Source organism: Pseudopipra pipra, chromosome 23, assembly GCF_036250125.1.
Source record: "Pseudopipra pipra isolate bDixPip1 chromosome 23, bDixPip1.hap1, whole genome shotgun sequence".
NCBI classification, from domain to species: Eukaryota; Metazoa; Chordata; class Aves; order Passeriformes; family Pipridae; genus Pseudopipra; species Pseudopipra pipra.
The window spans coordinates 2,211,320-2,230,999 of record NC_087571.1 but is presented as its reverse complement, the minus strand read 5'-3'; the positions used below and the strand labels follow the sequence as shown (position 1 = coordinate 2,230,999).

The window sequence follows — 19,680 nt, the reverse complement described above, 5'->3', positions numbered from 1 at the left end:
ACTTGGCAAAATCTCATTAAACTTAACAACAACCATTTCACAGCTTCTTTTCAGGTTTTTTTCCTTAATATGAGCAACCTGAAGCCATGTGCCAGCAGGGAAACCCTTCTCCTGTCCTGCTGCATGGAAAACCAGCCTGGAGAAAGAGCCAGTGAGCACAGGTGGTGGTGTCTATCCTCCCCCTGCATCCCCCTGCTGAAAGGCCACCCCTTAAGCCCAGCATCAGGGAAACTAATCCTAAACCTGGGATCAGAGAAACTGAGTTTGAACCCAAATGTTCCACTGGGCTGCAAGTCCAGATTTAAAAAAAAAAAAAAAAAGCCAGTACGCATGACAACATTCCCCTAAAACAATTGTTTAAATTGTTCATAATTAAGACATTTTAAAAATTAAAGCTGAAAAAAAAAATTATTAGGAAAAGTGACTCATTTTTCTTGCGATTGTTATTTTAATTTTTGAGAGGAAAAAGGGGTTTTTTTATTTTCATTTTATAAATAGACTTCTATTTTCGTTTTTATTCTGTAAATCTTTAAAATTTTTGTTCTGTAAGGGAAACAATTTCCGCATCTGCGATTTCACCTCTATCTCATCTTTTGTTTTGTTTTCCCTATTTATAAATTCCTATTTTCATTTCCTCGTTTTCAATTATTTTTTTCCCCCCTCCATTTCTCCCTGGGCGCCCTCTCGATCCGCGCAGCGCCGCGCGGGGGGTCAGCCAGATGTCGGGAACGGGAAAAAGGCTGGACCCCCCCCGGGATGACAGATGACGTCAGGGCTCCCTTGACCACCACCCGCATCCCGGTGACGTCACCAGCGCGTGCGCGGTGCACCCCCCACCGCCCCCCCCCCGGCGCGGAGCGGAGGATGCGGGGCCGCAGGTGGGTGCGGGGCTGGGGGGGTCCGGGGGGATCCGGCGAGGGGTGCGGGGTTTTGGGGGATGCGGGGTGATGCTGTCGGTGCGGGCGGGCCGGGGGGGGCGGATTTGGGGCGCGGGCGGGGGTGCGGCACCCCCGGGGTCTGTGCGGGGGTGGGCGCGGGCGTTGCGGGAGGTGTCGGGTTTGGGGGCGCGCGGCGGCCGCGGGCGCGCGGGGGCTCCGGGGGCGCGGCGGGCGGTGCGTGGACGCTGCGGGAGGGGATGAGGGGGGGGGTTGGGGCGCAGCAGGGAGGGGCGAGGGTTGGGGGTGGGGGGTCGGGGGGCGCCGGTGCGGGGGCGGTGCGGAGAGGGGATGCGCTCGCGGCGCTGCGGGAGCGTTCGGGGGGATCTGGGGTGGGGAAGGAGGGGGTGCGGGGCGTGCGCGTGCGGGGAGCGGCGGGGGGGCAGCGGGGGCGTGCGTGCGGGGGAGTGTGCGGGGGGGGGGGTGTAGGGGGTGTGTGCAGGGATGTGTGTGTGTGTGCAAGGATGTGTGTGCGTGTGCAGGGATGTGTGTGTGTAGGGATGTGTGCGTGTGCAAGGACGTGTTTGTGCAGGGATGTGCGTGCAGGGATGTGTGTGTGTGCAGGGATGTGTGTGTGCAGGGATGTGTGTGTGTGTGCAGGGATGTGTGTGTGTGTGCAGGGATGTGTGTGTGCAGGGATGTGTGTGTGTGTGCAGGGATGTGTGTGTGTGTGCAGGGATGTGTGTGTGCAGGGATGTGTGTGCATGCAGGGATGTGTGCGTGTGTACAGGGATGTGTGTGTGTGTGCAAGGATGTGTGTGTGTGTGCAGGGATGTGTGTGTGTGCAGGGATGTGTGTGTGCAATGATGTGTGTGTGTGCAGGGATGTGTGTGTGTGCAGGGATGTGTGTGTGCAATGATGTGTGTGTGTGCAGGGATGTGTGTGTGTGTGCAGGGATGTGTGTGTGTGCTGGGATGTGTGTGTGTGCAGGGATGTGTGTGTGCAGGGATGTGTGTGTGTGTGCAGGGGGTGTGTGCAGGGATGTGTGTGTGCAGGGATGTGTGTGTGTGTGCAGGGATGTGTGTGTGTGTGCAGGGATGTGTGTGTGTACAGGGATGTGTGTGTGTGTGCAAGGATGTGTGTGTGTGCAGGGATGTGTGTGTGTGCAGGGATGTGTGTGTGCAGGGATGTGTGTGTGTGTACAGGGATGTGTGTGTGTGTGCAGGGATGTGTGTGTGTGCAGGGATGTGTGTGTGTGTGCAGGGATGTGTGTGTGTGCAGGGATGTGTGTGTGTGTGCAGGGATGTGTGTGTGTGCAGGGATGTGTGTGTGTGTGCAGGGATGTGTGTGTGTGTGCAGGGATGTGTGTGTGTGTGCAGGGATGTGTGTGTGTGCAGGGATGTGTGGTGTGCAGGGATGTGTGTGTGTGTGCAGGGATGTGTGTGTGCAAGGATGTGTGTGTGTGCAGGGATGTGTGTGTGTGTGTGCAACGCTGTGGATGTTTGCGAGGGGGGTGTGGGTGTATGGGGGAGTGTGTACAGGGATTGTGTGTCTGTGTGTGTGTGTGTGTGCAGGGGGGGGCGTGTGTTCAGCTCTGCGTGTGTGTGTGCACGTGTGTGTATGTGCAAGGGTTGTGTGTGCAGGGGGTGTGTGTGCAGGGGGTGTGCATGTGTTCAACTGTGTGTATGCATGTGCAGGGGTTGTGTGTGTGTGCAGGGGGTGTGCATGTGTTCAGCTGTGTGTGTGTGCGTGTGTGTATGTGCAAGGGTTGTGTGTGCAGGGGTTGTGTGTGCAGGGGTTGTGTGTGTGTGTGCAGGAGGGTGTATGTGTGCAGGGGTTGTGTGTGCAGGGGTTGTCTGTGTGTGTGCAAAGGGGTGTGCATGTGTTCAGCTGTGTGTGTGTGCGTGTGCATGTGTGTATGTGCAAGAATGTGTGCACTCGGGGATGTGTGTGCACGCAAACGTGTGTGTCTGTGTGTGTGCATCCATGTGCAGGTGTGTGGGGGGTGTGTGTGTGTGTGTGTGTGTGTGTGCAGGGCAGTGTGTGTGTGTGCATGTGTTCAGCTCTGTGTGTGCGTGTCCATGTGTGTGTATGTGCAGGTATGTGCGCACAGGGGGTGTGTGTGCAGGTGTAGGGGTGTGTGTGTGCCCAGGTGTGTGTGTCTGTGTCTGTGTGCAGGTGTAGGGGTGTGTGTATGTGTGTCCATGTGCAAGTGTAGGGGTGTGTGTGTGTGCACAGGCGTGTGTGTGTGTGTGTGTGCCCATGTGCAGGGGTGTGTGTGGGGGGGTGTGTGCTGGTGTGTGTGTGGGGGGGTCACATAGTGTGTGTGGATTCAGGTGTGCACAGGGTGTGTTTGTGTGGGTTCAGGTGTGCACAGGTGTGTACAGGTGCACAGTGTGTGTGTGTGTATTCAGGTGTGCACAGGGTGTGTATGTGTGGATGCAGGTGTGCACACCTTCATAGTGTGTGTGGATTCAGGTGTGCACAGGTGTGTACAGGTGCACAGTGTGTGTGTGGATTCAGATGTGCACAGGTGTGCATAGGGTGTGTGTGGATTCAGGTGTGCACACCTGCATGGTTTGTGTGCATTCAGGTGTGCACAGTGTATTTATGTGGATTCAGGTGTGCACAGGTCTGCACAGGTGTGTGTGGATTCAGGTGTGCACAGGTGTGCATAGGGGGTTTGTGGATTCAGGTGTGCACAGGTGTGCACAGTGTGTGTGTATGGATTCAGGTGTGCACACCTGCATGGTGTGTGTGCATTCAGGTGTGCCCAGGTGTGTGTGGGCACGTGCTGCAGGCATTGCAGGCTCTTGCCCACGCTGTGGAGCACACGTGTGCCCAGGGCTGTGTGGGTGTGCTGCACGTGGGTGTGGCAGCACGTGGGTGTGAGTGGGTGCTACTCAAAGCCCTGGTCTGGCCAGGCTTCCTCCCAGAGCTGTGACGTTTCTGCTCCCATCCCCAGGGAAGTGTAGGGATGCCTTTACTGGGCTATTCCTGCCTTACTACTAGATTACTATTTGCTTCCTAAGAAGCTGCTGCTCAGATACTACTGAGATATCCTCAGTGACCTTCTGAGTTACTGACATAGTGAACTACTGTCTAGACACAGCTGAGATGCTGCTGGGACGCTGCTAAGGTGCTATCTTGAGTTTAGTGGAATGTGGACACGTTACTTGCAGGCTGTAGTAAAGAACTTACAGGGTGGCACTAAGATACTCTCAGGATACTATGTGGATGCTGGTGGGCTGCTGTGAGAACTCTGCTGAGGTACTGTCAGGGCACTACCAGGATTCTATCAGGACACCACTAGGATATTTCCAGCATATTTCCAGGGCTGATACTGAAATACTGGTATGAAGGTGCCACTGGAGCAGCTCACACACCATCCGGTTACTCTCAGGATATGTTTAAGTTGCTTTCAGTGTAGTTACATGGCAGTAAGATAATATCTGGGTATGACTTTGCACTACCAAGATACTCCCAGGACACTATGAAGATAATAGCTGTATGCCATTACACCCCTAATAGGATCCTATCAGGGCACTCCTTAATAATTTATATGCTGTGGTACTACCAGGGCACTGTGAAGTCTGGAACCAGGATGCTGTTGGGATGCTCCTGACATAGCATCAGGAAATTCCTGCCTGTGCTGGTACAACATCAGGGCAATGCTGAGCTACTCAGTGGCTGCTACTAGGATACTCTAGGTGTAGCAAAAAGCTATTATCAGGATGCTGCTACGATGTTGTCAGGATACTGTCTGGGTACTCCAAAGCTGCTGCTGAGATCCTTTCACAGTGCTAGTAAGGCACTACTAAGATACTACAGGGCCATTCCGAGGATACTACTAAGATAGTATCAGAGTACTACTGTGATACTACCAGGATATTATCACAAAGCTACTAAGGTGCTATCAAGACTACTCATTTTTCAGTAGGATGCTCTCAGGATGCAAGTGGAATATCAGCAGGACACTCCCAATACAAGGGCACTAGAAAAGATAGTGGTGAGATAGTTGTGGTAAGAGAGTTGCTCTCAGGGCAACACTCAAACTTTTGGGATACTGTCAGCCCATTACTGATACTAGTATGATACTTTCAGGCCACTGCTAAGATAGCAGTGATACAGTATAAGGATACCAGTAAGATACTACCACTTCAGGGACAAAGGTAATGTTATAATGTTTTTTACATACTGTCAGAGTAGCACTAAGCTACTTGGACCACTGTCAGCACTTTGTTGCTACTAGTAAATTGCTGCTAGAATGATGTCAGGATGTCAGCATATTTCTATGAAGGCAGTACTAAGATCCTGTTAGGATACTACTAGGATACTGCAGAGATACTGTTGGTTGTGTAAGAGCCCTGGCAGTAGGGTTTCAGCCAGCAGAGCAGCAGCAAAGGGAACGGGGAGCCTGGGGGTGTAACCTGTTAGTAGCCTGGTGCCTCACAGGCACCCTCTCCCCACAGCTAAGGCGGCACATCCGCGTTGAGGAGGATGGAGGCGCCCTTGGTGAGCCTGGAGGAGGAGTTCGAGGAGGGGCCCGGGGGCGATGGGGGGACCCTGCAGCGCCCCGCGGACCCCGCGCTGGCGGAGCTGGAGAGCTTCTCGGCCGAGATGATGAGCTTCAAGTCGATGGAGGACCTGGTGCAGGAGTTCGACGAGAAGCTCACCGTCTGCTTCCGCAACTACGACGCTGCCACCGAGGGCCTGGCCCCGGTGCGGGGGCACCTCCAGGCGCAGGAGGAGGAGGAGCGCCTGCAGGATGAGGAGTGAGTAAGGCCCCCCTGCTCTGGGGACATGTACCCCTGGCACCCCCCTGCAGTGCAGACAGGCTCCCAGCACTGCAGCACGGCCGTGCAAGGCATGAAAGCAGTGGTGTGGTAACCTGTGAGTAAGCCCTCTCAAAGCCAGCATGCCTCCTTGCACCCCTCCCTGAGCAGCCCCTGCAGTGAGGGCACGGTCGTGCTCCATGTCAGGAATAGCACTGTAGTATCCCTATGGAAAAGGGTGTCTTTGGGGTCTGCAGGCCGCCTCTCTAGCAAGGCACAGCCCACATGCACCTCAGCCCTTGCGCCATGGTATAGCCATGGGGCACCATGGAGTAGCTGTGGGGTATCCTGTGAGTAGCTGTGTAGGATTGTATGAGTAGGCCATATGATTGGGCCTGCATGCCTCCTTGCATGGTCATGATACACACACCCCCTTCCCACAGCACCCAGTCCAGCTCACCTATTGCAACGTGATCGTGTAGCACTTGGGAGTAGCGGTGTAGTATCTTACGACTAACACCCCTCTGGGACCTCTTGCACCTCCTTGCATGCTTCTGAGCTCCCACCACACGCAAGGCAGTGCCTGGACTGCGGCATGATCGTGCAGCACCTTGGAGTAGCCATGTAGGATCTTTGGAGTAGCTGTGTGGGATCCCTGGAGCAGCATCCTAAGAGGTGGCACAGCATGTCCTGGGAGGTCATGGCTCCTTCTGTGCCAGGAGAGCCCGGGGGGTTGAGCATAAACCTTGAGTAAGGTGTGAGTAAAGCTTAGCCACCTCCTCTGTACCTCACCAGAGGACAGCTAGTTTGGGGTCAAACTCCCCCCAGGCCCCCCAGTAAACATTGTGCCTTTTGTGTTAAATTCTACAATTTCATTAAAAACCTTGCTTTGTTGCAAAATGCCTCTTCTTCCTCAAATCCCTGGGCTTTTTTTTTCCCCAGATCCCTGGGCTTTTTTTTCCCCAGATCCATGAGCTTTTTTTCCCCAGGGCTTTTTTTCCCCCAGATCCCTGGGCTTTTTTTTCCCCAAATCCATGGGCTTTTTTTCCCCAAATCCATGGGCTTTTTTTCCCCAGATCCATGAGCTTTTTTTCCCCAAATCCATGGGCTTTTTTTCCCCCTGTGATGTTTACACACTCTCACGTTTCTCGTGGATTTTCGGTGTGTGTTTAATTGAGATTATTCCCCAGACCACGACCACTAATCCTTATTTCCCACCGTGTAACGGGGGTTGTTTTAACCCCCCAAAAAAGCCCCAAATCCATTGATTTTTTTTTTTATTTTGTTTTGTCTTGTTGGCTTTTTGTCCCCGAGAGCAGCTGAGGCCGAGCAGATTTTCTCAGTTGGCCGAATCGCTGCTTTTTCAGAGCAAAAGGCAGCTTGGCCTCGCGCCGGGGCGGCCGCGCCGTCGCCGCTTTGTGCCGTTCATTGTGTCTTTTTTGGGTCACTTTGGGCAAAACAGGGCTTTTTTTTTGTTTTTTTTTTTTATTCTTCCTCCTTGAATGAGCCCTGTGTGTGGGGTGGGGGAGGGACCAGGGCCTTACAGGCGCTGGATTTCCCCAATTATTAACCATTTCTGGCCGTAATTAACCCAGAAATTACTGCTGCTCTGGGCTTGGCCCTGGGGGAGGGGGTGCTGGCCCTTTAAGAGCAGGGGGGAAAAGGCAAATTTGGGGGGATAACCGCTGATTTGCTGCTTTTTTTGTTAAAAAATAGCAGTGTGGGGGTTTGCCATGTGCAGTTTTGTGTGTTAATTGATGAAATCTGTAATTTCAAGGGGAATTCAGCTCTGGTGAGGAGGGAAATAAGATAAATCCCCCAAAATGAGCAGTTTTCGGGCTGGGAAGGGGGCAGGGGGGTTTGGAGTGATTTTCAGGGAATTAGGATGTGGTACCATGTTGGACCAAACCCACTGTTTTCTGCTCTTTTCTCCCATCTTCTCTGTTCCTCCTCCAGTTCTCCACTTTTCCCCTATTTTTCACCTCGTTCCCTCTTTTTTCTTACATTTTCTCTTTTCCCCCATTTTCTTTTTCTCCCAGTTTTTATTTTTTCCCTCTTTTGGCCGTTTTCCTCCTCTCTCTATTCCCTATTTTCCCCTCTTTCCCTTTCTCCCCTTTTTCTCATCTTTCTCCATTTCCCCCCTATTTCCTTCTTTTCCCTCTTTTTCATTTTTTTTCCATTTCCCCTGTTTTACCCAAATTTCCCTTCCCCCATTTTTCCTCCTTTTCTCCCTTTTTGCCCTTTTTCTCCATCTTTTTTACACCTTTTTTCTCTTTTCTCCTCTGTTTTTCCCTTTTCCCTTTCTTCCTTTCCCCACCTTTTTCCACTCTCTTTATTTTCCCTTCTCTTTCTATTCTCCCCTTCCCCCCCTTTTTTCACCTTTTTTCACATTTAATTCAATTTTTTCCCTTTTTACCCCCCTTCCCTCCCTTTCCTCCACTTCCCCCCTTTTTTCTCTTTTTCACTTTTTTGGACTTTTTTGAACATTTTTTCCCATGTTTCTCCCCATTTTCCCCTGGTTTTGGTTTTTTACCCTCTGTTCCCCCTCCCCCATGCAACTTTATTGGGGCAAAATTGGGCAAAATTGGTCCAGCCCTGCAGGGCAGAACCAGACACCCCCAATAGGAGGAAGTTTAGGGGAATTCTGGGCAATTCTGTGGGATTTTGGTGCATTTTGGGGTATCAGGGCCGTGGTTTGGGCTGCTTGGGGACCTTCTATGGGTGTTTCCAGCTTTTTAGGACTGTATTTTGGGAAACTTTGGGGTGTTTTGGGGCTTCTCAGGGCACCACAGCTGGTTTTTGGGGTGTTTTGGGGCATATTTCAAAGCAGGATTTTCGTATGTTCCAGGGACATCTTTTAGGGCCTTTCAGGGCAGCTCTGGGGGGTTTCAGGGCTGTCTCCAGGTGACAGTTTGGGGTGTTTCAGGGTGGCCTTTTTTGGGTGTTGTGGCTGCATTGTGAGGTTTTTCAACCTGTTCCAGCTCAGCATTTTGGGGAGTTTTGGGGCATTTGGGGCATTATGGAAACGTTTTGGGGTGTTGGACAATTGAGGGGTGTTCTGGAGCATCGTGGCAGCATTTTGGGGTATTTCAAAAAGCTGGGCAGCTTTTTGAGGCTTTTTAAGGGGTTTTTGGGCAATGTGTCAAGGCAGCATTTTGGGGTGTTTTAGGATGTCAGGGCAATATTTGGAAGCATTGGGAAGCTTTTTTGGGGTGGAGTTTGGGGACAGCATTTTGGGATGTTTCAGTATGTTCTGGAGCAGCATTTTGGAGCATTTTGGTCAGTATTTCAGGAAAGCATTTTAGGGTATTTCCAGGTGTTCAAAAGGGATATTTTGGGGTAATTCGGGGGTCTTTTTTGGGTGGTTGGAGCACTTCAGGGTGGCATTTTGGAGCTTTGGGACCTTTAGGGGCATTTTGGGGTATTTCAGGAGAACATCTGGGGACATTTTGGGGTGTTCCAGGGCAGCATTTTGAGGTGGTTTGGGGCCTTTCAGAGATTTTTGGGGCAGTGTTTTAGGATGGTGCTTTGGGTCACTTCAGGGAGTCATGATGATGTTTTTTGGTGGTCTTTTGGGACATGTGGAGACATTTTGGAACATTACAGTGGCCTTTTGGCGGTGTTTTGATGGCAGCATTTCAAAATGACATTTGGGGGCATCTCAGGTGCTGGGGCAGCATTTTGGGCTGCTTTGGGGTATTTCAGGGCAATATTTCATGGTGCTATTTTGAGAAGCTTTGGGGTCTTCTAGGGCAGCATTTGGGGTCTTCTAGGGTATCATTTGGGGTGTTCTGGGATGTTTCAGGTGTCTCAGTGGTGTTCTGGGATTTTTGTAGGGCGTTTCAGGTTGTTTGTGGGGCTGCATTTTGGGATGTTCCGAGGTGTCTTGGCGTGCCATTTTGAGACAGCTCTCTGAGAGGCAGCATTTTGGGAATTGCCACTCACCACCCACCTCCCTGCAGGGTCTGGGATGCTCTCACTGATGGCTTTGCCCCCCGGAGCTCCCCCCGGCCATGGCTCCCTGGCACTGAGGCCCCCGACGGCACCAACCCCCAGGTACGGCTGTGGCCCCCCCTTGGCTCCCCAGAGCCCCCTCTCCTCAGGCTTAATGACCACCAGGGTACTGCAAATTACCCAAAAATGGTAATTTTGGGGTGCTGCAGCACCAGTGCAGTGAGCGTCCACATTTTAGGGTCAAATCCCACTGAAACGGGCAAGGTGAAGTGTTTGGTTGGACAGTCTGGGATTTGCCGGTTTGTCCCCGTGTCAGGGATGGAGTGGGGTATTTTTGGGGGTAGAAAATAGTGGTTTCATTGTTGTGGTGAGTTTGTGCTCTCAGCTGCTGCTTTTGGGGTTGTAAAAACGCCCCAAAATCCACGGAATTTAACCCATTTGGATTTAACACAGCCCGTGGCTGAAGGGGGAAGAGACTTTCTCGGGTTATTTGCTTCTGAAAAGGTGAAAAAGACTGAAAGGTGGCAATAAAGAAGATGCCTCGTTGTCTGACATCTCTGTTCAGCATCTCCATCCATCCCTTCCCTATTCAGAGGTCCCCTCTGCCATCTCCCTGTCCCATGTCCCCACCCAGTGTCTCCATCAGACCATTCAGCTTCACCATCCCTCATCTCCCCATTCAACATCCCCAGCATCTCCATCCAGCACATCCAGCACCTCCTCACCCGATATATTTATATATATAAAACATCTCTCCATCCAGCAGCTCCATCCAACAGACCTGTACTTCTCCCTGCCTTTTTCCTAGTCCAGTGTCTCCATCCAACAACTCTCCATCCAGTGTCTCCATCCAACAACTCTCCACCCAGTGTCTCCCTATCCAACATCCCTATACATCTCCTTGCAACACCTCCCCCTCCAGTGCTTCCCTGTTCATCGTCTCTGTCTCCAGTGGCTCTGTTCAAAGCCCCATCCAACATCCCTGTCCAACACTTCCCCATCCAACATCATCCATCTCCATCCAGTGCCTCTGTCCAACGTCTTCCCACCCAACACCTCCCCCCAGCATCTCCATCCAATACCCTCAATCCGGTGTCTCCTCGTGCCACCCCCCGTGCAGTGTGTCCCCCTGAGCCAGAGTTCCCTGGTGCCTCTCCCTGTGCCAGGGCCAGGGCTGTGCCTGTGTCCGTGCTGGGCTGGGCCTGTGGTGCCCCCAAGGCTGCCCAGCCTGTGTCTCCTGCAGCTCGGTGGGAAGGAGGAGGAGGAGGAGGAGGAGGAGGAGCTCACTGAGAGGAGTGAGCAGGACTCGGGCATCAACGAGGAGCCGCTGCTGACAGCTGAGCAGGTACCCCCAGCCCCTGGGCACCTGGATCCCTGCGTGTCCTTTAACCCCCCCCAGCCCCATGGCCATGTGCTGAAAGCACAAGGAAAGGCCAAATCCCATTATCTTGGGATGAGGATGTGGAATGTGGATGTAAAGGGAAGTGCAGGTGGTGGGTGCTGACACGGGATTTGGGTGCAGATGGGAACGTGGGGTGGGGGTGCTGGATAAAGTGGGTGGCATGGGAAGGATGAAAGGGGTAGGGGGCAGAGGTGGGTTGCAGCTCCAGGATGCTGGTGCAGAGGCAGGATGTGGATGTGGGATGCAGGGTGCAGGTGTGGGATGCAGGGTGTAGATGTGGGGTGCAGAATTCAGGGTACAGATGTAGGATACAGGATGCAGATGTGGGATGCAGGGTGCAGGTGTGGGATGCAGGGTGCAGATGTGGGATGCAGGGTGCAGGTGTGGGATGCAGGGTGCAGATGTGGGATGCAGGATGGAGGGTACAGGTGCAGGGAGGGGGATGCAGAGGCAGCTGCAGGGTGTGGAGGCTGGATAGGGGATGCAGATGCAGATGCAAGTACAGGATCCAGGATGCAGGAGGAGGAGGGAGGTGCAGGGAGCAGGATGCAAATTTAGGTGGGGATGCAGGTCCAGAGTGCCCATGGCATGTGGGATTTGGATGCAGATGGGAATGTGGGATGCAGATGCAGGATGCAAATGGAGGACCCGAGGTACAGATGAACATAAATGCAAGTGTGGGTGCAGGATGGAGGGAGCAGGATGCAGCTGGAGGATGAAGAGGAGGATGGAGGATGCAGGTGCAGGATGGTCAATGTCAATAAGAAGGGAGGATGCAGATGGAGCAGTTTGCAGATGGAGGATGCAGGTGCTGATAAGGATGGAGAATGCAGGGGCAGGGTGGAAATGGAGTCAGAGGATGCAGGGGCAGGATGAAGGGAGCAGGTTGCAGATGTGGGTGCAGGACAGGGATGCAGAGGGCAGATGTGGGTGCAGGACAGGGATTCAGTGTGCAGGTGAAGGACAGGGATGCAAGTGCAGGCTGCAGCTGTGGGATGCAGGGAGCAGATACAAGGTGGAGGTCGGATGCAGGTGCAGATGGAGGACACTGATGCCCCACAGGTCATCGAGGAGCTGGAGGAGCTGATGCAGAGTTCGCCTGACCCTGAGGCTGACCCCGAGGGTGAGGAGGAAGAGGAGGAGGAGGAGGACGAGGAGGAGGAAACTGAGGCTGATGCTGAAGGCGAAGGAGGTGGCGGGGGCACAGAGCCCATCCTGCTGCGGGAGCTGCGGGCTTTCTCCCCTGCCCTCAACAACAACTGCTCCCACGAAGGTACGGCCAGCAAAGCCCAGGCCAGTCACTTTTGGGGGACAATTCCAACCAAATTGGACAACTGAGTCTTCCCAGGCCTCAGTGCTGGCTTGCTCCAGGGCTTTGCCAGAGGGGCTCTTGGCAAAAACTGAAGAACAGAGGGATGTGGCTCAGGGTTCGCCAGGAGCCTTCGCGTTCCACACGGAGTGCACCACGCGCATGGGATTTGTCCCTGGTGGCACGGGGTGTGTCACTGATCCCCCCAGGCATTTCACTACTTGCTCTGCTCATTCCCCTAATTACAGAGCCCCTTTATCACACCACACATGTCACTAGTCACACCATGCATGTCCCTAATCGCAGCATACATGTCACTAATGGCACCATGCACATCACTGTGAATGTCCCCCAGTGCACCTTGTATGTCACTAACAGTGCCAGGCAGTTCTGTAGCTGCTCTGGGCACGGCATTAATCGGTAATTGCACAATAGATTTATTCCTTGGTGGCTCAGGAAATGCAGAGCACATCTCGCTCGGCACGAGATGCACTTTGATGGTTGCCGTGTGCACTTCACTGATTGCACCGGGCATTTCCCTGCTTTCATCGCGTGTGTCACTGCACCAAGTCCAGAGGAAGCCACGGAGGTGTTCTGAGGGCTGGAGCACCTCTGGTGCAGGCTGGGAGAGCTGGGGGGCTTCAGCCTGGAGAAGAGAAGGCTCCAGGGAGACCTGAGAGCCCCTTCCAGTGCCTAAAGGGGCTCCAGGAGAGCTGGAGAGGGACTGGGGACAAAGACCTGGAGGATAAGGGGTGATGGCTTCCTACTGCCAGAGGGAAGGGTTAGATGGGATATTGGGAAGGAGTTCTTCCCTGGGAGGGTGGGGAGGCCCTGGCACAGGTTGCCCAGAGAGGCTGTGGCTGCCCCATCCCTGGAAGTGTCCAAGGCCAGGTTGGACAGGGCTTGGAGCAACCTGGGCTAGTGGGAGGTGTCCCTGTCCGTGGTGGGGGGGTTGCAACGAGATAGATCTCAATGCCCCTTCCAACCCAACCCAACCCCGTCCTGGGATGTCCCGTGGGGACGTGCCCGTCTCTAACGCGGCCCCGGCGCAGGGCTGGGCCGGCTGTCGGCGCGGGAGCTGGCGGCGGCCGCGGGCCGGGCGGAGGCGGCGAGCCGGGCGCTGTCGGCGGAGCTGGTGGCACAGCTGGCACGGCGGGACGAGCTGGCCTTCGAGAAGGAGGTGAAGACGGCGTTCATCGGGGCCCTGCTGGCCGTGCAGGGCGAGCAGCGGGAGCAGCGAGAAGCCGCCCGGCGCCGCCGCCGGGACAAGGGGCTGAGCCTGCAAGGGGGGCGTCCCGACCGCGGGAACCACATGCCCCGCAAGGTGCGGGGACACGGCGGCCGCGGGGACGGGGCCGGGGGCATCGGGGCCGGGCAGGGAAGGAGGTGGGGGTGTGGGGGATGTGGGGATGGGGCCACGGGGTAGGGGGGCGGCGGGGACAAGATGGGGCAGAGGGACATGGGGGCAGAGGGATGAGGGTTGGGATGGGATGGGATGGGATGGGATAGGGTAAGGTGGGGATGGGAATGGTGACAAGCTTGGGCAGAAGGACATGGGGGCAGAGGGAGGAGGGTTGAGGTGGGATGGGTGGGATGGGATGGGACGGGACGGGACGGGACAGGATGGGATGGGATGGGATGGGATAGGGTAAAGTGGGGATGGGAATGGTGACAGGCTTGGGCAGAAGGACCTGGGGGCAGAGGGAGGAGGGTTGAGGTGGGATGGGTGGGATGGGATGGGATGGGATAGGGTAAGGTGGGGATGGGAATGGTGACAGGCTTGGGCAGAGGGACATGGAATGGGGAGATGAGGGATGTGATGGGATGAGGGTGCCTGGGACAGGAGAATGTGAGGATGGCAATTGTGACAGGATAGGGGAGAAGGACATGGGGGCAGAGGGATGAGGGTTGAGGTGGGATGGGATGGGATGGGACAGGGTAAGGTGGGGATGGGAATGGTGACAGGCTTGGACAGAGAGACATGGAGTGGGGGGGATGAGGGATGTGATGGGATGAGGGTGCATGGGACGGGAATGTGGGGATGGAAATGGTGACAGGATGGGGCAGAGGGACGTGGGGACATGGGCCAAGGGTGGGGGGGACAGAGAGTAGGGGAATAGGGAGGATGTGGGATAAGGTGACATGGAGCAGGGGGATGAGGGGATACGGAGCAGGGGGATGGGAGGGATATGGAACAGAGGGACATGGGCAGGGTGTGGATGTGGGAGCAGAGAGCAGCTCCATGGGGGGACAGGGATGTGGGGACAGAGGAACATGGCACAGGGGGCGTGTGGTGACAGGGCAAGGGGACGGGGGGACATGGGGACATAGGTGGAGTGGGATCTGGGACCGGGAAAAAGGAGGGCTGTGGATGGGAGTCAGGGAGCTTGGGGAATGTCGGTGCCAGAGGAGGTGCCAGGGGTGACGCCGCTGTCCCCGGGAGGTGACAGGGTGACACGTGTCCCCCAGCGCTTCAGCATGGAGGGCATCTCCAGCATCCTGCACTCCGGCCTGCGCCAGACTTTTGGTCCTGCCGCCAACGAGAAGCAGGTGCCCTTTCCTCCCCCACCCCAAAACTGCCCAAATTTGTTCCCTTTCACTCCCCCTCCCCACACTCCCCATTTCCTTGCATCCCCCAGCCCCTTTTTAAAATGATTTTAAGTTTTACAGCCCTGCTCCATCCCATACACCCTGCTAATCCATCCTGCAAAAATCACTGGTTTTCACCTCAAAAAGTCCTCCCTGATCAGGGTTGCATTTGGGTGGAGTTTGAAGCACCCAATTTATTCAGTACTCCCCAAAATCGCAGGAACATTGCAGAAATACTCTATTTCTCCATGAATTTGGGGTGGGATTTGTCTCAAAGCAGTGCAAAAACCAGGCAGTTTTGTGCCATCTGGGTGGTTTTTTGGGCTGGCTTTTGTTTTTGCAGTACCTGAACACGGTGATTCCCTACGAGAAGAAGGGCTCACCACCCTCCGTCGAGGACCTGCAGATGCTCACCAACAGTGAGTATTCCTTGGAGCTGGCATTTTGGGGCAGAATTGGGTGTTTTTGGGGACACAAAGGCACATTTGCATTGCTGCAGCAGCTGTGATTTGGGGTATTGTTGCAGCACAGTCAGTTTGGGGGACGATCCCCCCTTTTTTTGCATCATTGCAGCTTGGGCAAATTGAGGTGCTACCACCTGTGTTGCATCATCATTGCAACAAACCTATTTTGGAGGGGAAATACCTCTTTTGCATCACTGCAGCACAGCTGGTTTGCAGCCAATACCTCCCCTCTGATTTATGCACCTTATAGCAGCTCTGATTTGGGGCTAAACTGCTCGTTCTGCGTTGCCATGGATTGGCTAATTGGGGGTGAAAGTGCTTTTCTTTGGATGCTTCCAGACCTGCTGCATTGTGGGAAATTCTGTGGCGACTGTGGGGCTATTTTGGGGGGGAAAAGTGACATTTGGGGGGCAGCAGGGGTGGGCTCACAGCTCCATTCCCCCTCACAGTCCTGTTTGCCATGAAGGAGGGGAATGAGAAGGTGCCCACACTGCTCACGGATTACATCCTCAAAGGTACCTGCTGCCCTCCTGCCTGCTCTGGGCACTCCTTGTGTGCAGTTCCTGTGCAACCCTTGTGCCTCTCTGCTTCCACATGGATCTCTTCTGCATCCTCCTGCCTCTCCCTCATGTCCTTTGTGCATCCTTTGCCCATCCCTCATGCAACTTCATGCATCCCTTACACATTTCCCATGCACCCTCCATGCATCCTTGGAGAATCCTGGATCCATCCTGTGTGTGTTCCTCCTGCATCTCCAGTGCATCCTCTGTGCCTCCTCCATTCCTTCAGGAATCCTGGGTGCATCTCCTGCACATCCCTCAGGCAGTCTTTGTTTAGATTTTGTAGGTGGAGGTCCCTGTGCACCTCCCTGCACCATCCTGGGGCCCATCTGCTTCCTCCAAGCAACCTCACCACCCCCTGGGCACCCCCTCTCAACCCTCATGCCCCGTGGGGCAGCCCTCCTGCCTCCCTCAGGCATCCCCATTCACCTTCCTGAGCATCCTTAGGCTCTGTCACACTGTGCCTCTGCCACACACCTCCTGTCCATCCCTCACGCAGCCTCCTGAGTCCTTGTGCACATGAGCACACTCATGAACCCTTGTGCACCCCTCAGGTGTCCCTGTGCACACTCGTGTGTCCTTATGCAGCCCCCAGGCACTCCTGGGCACTCTTGTGCACCCCTGTGCAGCCCAGTGACACCCAGACTGGCACTGGGTGTCCTTATGCAGCCCCCAGGCACTCCTGGGCACTCTTGTGCACCCCTGTGCAGCCCAGTGCCAGCCTGGGTGTCACTGTGCACCCTCGTGCAGCATTTCACCTGCTCACACGCTGTGCATCCTCGTGACTCCCTGTGCACACTTGTGCATCCTCTTGCATTCCATGCACAATTGTCTGTCCCTGGGCACACATCCTCATGCATCCCTGTCCATCTTCCTGCATCCTTGTGCATCCCTGTGCACACTCCAGCATCCCTGTGCAAACTCCAGCATCCCTCTGCATTCTCCTGCATCCTCGTACACACTCCTGCATCCCTGTGCATCCTCCTGCATCCCTGTGCATCCTCCTGCATCCTTGTGCATCCCTGTGCACCCTTGTGCATCCTCATGTATCCTGGTACATCCCCAGGCACACTCATCTGTCCCTGTGCACACATCCTCCTGCATCCCTGTGCACACTTGTGCATCCCTGTGGACACTTCTGCATCCCTGTGCATCCCTGTGCACACCTGTGCATCCTCATGCATCCCAGTACATCCTCACACACACTCATCTGTCCCTGTGCACACATCCTCATGCCACACTCCTGCATCCCTGTGCATTCTTATGCATCCGTGTGCATCCCTATGCATCCGTGTGCATCCCTGAGCACACTCCTGCATCCCTGTGCACCCTTGTGCATCCTGGTGCATCCCTGTGCACACTCCTGCATCCCTGTGCACCCTTGTGCATCCTGGTGCATCCCTGTGCACACTCCTGCATCCCTGGGCACCCTTGTGCGTCCCTGTGCACACATGTATCCTGGTACATCCCTGCCCACTCCTCTGTCCCTGTGCACACATCCTCACGCACACTCCTGCATCCATGTGCATCCCTGTGCACACTCCTGCATCCTTGTGCATCCCTGTGCATCCTCATTCATCCCTGTGCATCCTCATTCATCCCTGTGCATCCTCATTCATCCTTGTGCACCCCTGTGCATCCTGATGTATCCTGGTACATCCCCATGCACACTCATCTGTCCCTGTGCACCCATCCTTATGCACACTCCTGCATCTCTGTCCATCCTCCTGCATCCTTGTGCATCCCTCTGCATCCTCATTCATCCTTGTGCATCCCTCTGCATCCTCATTCATCCTTGTGCATCCCTGTGCACATTTCTGCATCCCTGTGCATCCTCATTCATCCTAGTGCATCCCTCTGCACACTCCCACATCCCTGTGCATCCTTATGCATCCTTATGCATCCTTGTGCATCCCTGTGCATCCTCCTGCATCCCTGTGCATCCTCATTCATCCTTGTGCATCCCTTTGCACACTTGTGCATCCTCATGCATCCCAGTACATCCCCATGCACACTCATCTGTCCCTGGGCACACATCCTTATGCACACTCCTGTCCATCCTCCTGTCTGCTCCCTGTCCATCCTCCTGCATCCTTGTGCATCTGTGTGCATTCTTATGCGTCCTTGTGCATCCCTGTGCATCCTTGTGCATCCTTGTGCATCCCTGTGCACGCTCCTGCATCCCTGTTCATCCTTGTGCATCCCTGTGCACACTTCTGCATCCCTGTGCATCCTCATTCATCCTTGTGCATCCCTCTGCACACTCCCACATCCCTGTGCATCCTTATGCATCCTTATGCATCCTTATGCATCCTTGTGCATCCCTGTGCATCCTCCTGCATCCCTGAGTCCTCATTCATCCTTGTGCATCCCTGTGCATCCTCATGTATCCTGGTACCTCCCCATGCACACTCACCTGTCCCTGTGCACCCATCCTTATGCACACTCCTGTCCATCCTCCTGTCCACTCCCTGTCCGTCCTCCTGCATCCTTGTGCATCCCTGTTCATCCTTGTGCATCCCTGTGCCCGCTCAGGCCTCCCTGTGCCCGCAGTGCCCCCGTGGGTGCCCCCCAGGCCTCTCTCTCTCTCTCTCTTTGCAGTGCTCTGCCCGACCTGACGCGGCGCTGCCCTCACACCCCCACCCCGGCGCCCCCCAAAACGGGGCCAAACCCGAGGAAAACGGGTCGCCCGTGGCCCCCCCCCTGCACTCCTCCCTTTGCACAGCTGGGAATAAAGGATTCCTTACATTAATTAGGCAACTGGCCTCCGGTGTCTGTGTCCCCTCTGCTCCCGACGGCGGCGCTTTGCAACTTTTTGATAGGAAAAATGCAGTTTTGAAGCAAAAAAATCCCAACGTGGACTTTGCTGCAGTGCTCATGAATATTCTGGAATCTGTAAAATATGCAGATTTCTGGCTAACGAGCTGCTGGGTGCTCAGAGGTGGCTGCAGCTGCTGGCATCCCAGGGGTGAAATTCAACTCAGTGAAATTCCATTCTCAGGGATTTTTTCCTCCTTTTTTTTTTTTTTTACTTTTCTGCAGCCCCATTTTCTGCTAAAAATTGTGCAAAAATCACCTTTTTTCCCCCCAGAATATCAACACATTAATTAGCAGTGGCTCGTTAGGGAATAAGGGGGCCTTCTGTTTCAGAGCAAATTGCTCTGTTTTGGGTTTGTCGCTCATTTTTGGGTAGAGTCCCTAATTTGGAAGGTCATTGCTCATTTTTGGAGAGTTGTCATTCATTTTGGGGCAAATTCAGTCATTTTGGGGGTAGGCACTTATTTAAGAGAGTCACTCATTTCCAGAAGGATCACCAGTTTTGGGGGCATGTCACTTCTTTGGGGGATTATTGCTCATTTTGGGGGAGAATTGTTCATTTGGGGGAAACGTGGTTTTGAGAAGATCATGTTTGGGCTCCACTTCAAAAAAAATCCCTTCATTTTGGAGGAGCATCCCTCTTTTGGGGAGAGCTTCATTCATTTATGGAAAATGCTACTTTTTGCTGGGAGGGTGGGGAAACACCTGAAATTTTGGGGCACATCCCTCATTTTTAGAAAGCACAGCAACATTTTGGGGCAGCATCACCCATTCTGGGGTGGGTCCCTCCTCTTTGGGAAGCATCACTTTTCTGGGGGGAGAATCATTCTCTTTGGGAGAGTACAACTCATTTTGGGGTGAACATCACACATTCTGGGGTGAGCACTCATTTTTGGGGGAGAATCACTCATTTCAGGGGGATATTTGCCCCTTTT

At 54.2% G+C, this 19,680-nt stretch overlaps 1 protein-coding gene across 1 annotated transcript; it reads left to right on the top strand.

Moving 5' to 3' along the window:
• Positions 1 to 761: 761 nt before the first annotated feature.
• On the top strand, positions 762 to 18,688 carry FEZ1 (fasciculation and elongation protein zeta 1). Its single transcript, XM_064634545.1, has 10 exons — positions 762 to 878; positions 5,348 to 5,650; positions 9,613 to 9,706; positions 10,848 to 10,949; positions 12,069 to 12,279; positions 13,368 to 13,639; positions 14,785 to 14,865; positions 15,248 to 15,323; positions 15,818 to 15,883; positions 18,530 to 18,688. The coding sequence occupies exons 2-10, from the start codon at positions 5,376 to 5,378 to the stop codon at positions 18,544 to 18,546; spliced, it is 1,194 nt and encodes a 397-aa protein (XP_064490615.1). The 5' UTR covers positions 762 to 878; positions 5,348 to 5,375; the 3' UTR covers positions 18,547 to 18,688.
• Positions 18,689 to 19,680: the final 992 nt, after the last annotated feature.

Bases quoted from the DNA above. Each gene is read 5' to 3' on its own strand.
- FEZ1 (XM_064634545.1), top strand. From the start codon at position 5,376: ATGGAGGCGCCCTTGGTGAGCCTGGAGGAGGAGTTCGAGGAGGGGCCC. The intron at 13,640-14,784 runs GTGCGGGGACAC...CGTGTCCCCCAG, and splicing joins GGAACCACATGCCCCGCAAG to CGCTTCAGCATGGAGGGCAT. The intron at 15,324-15,817 runs GTGAGTATTCCT...TCCCCCTCACAG, and splicing joins CCTGCAGATGCTCACCAACA to TCCTGTTTGCCATGAAGGAG.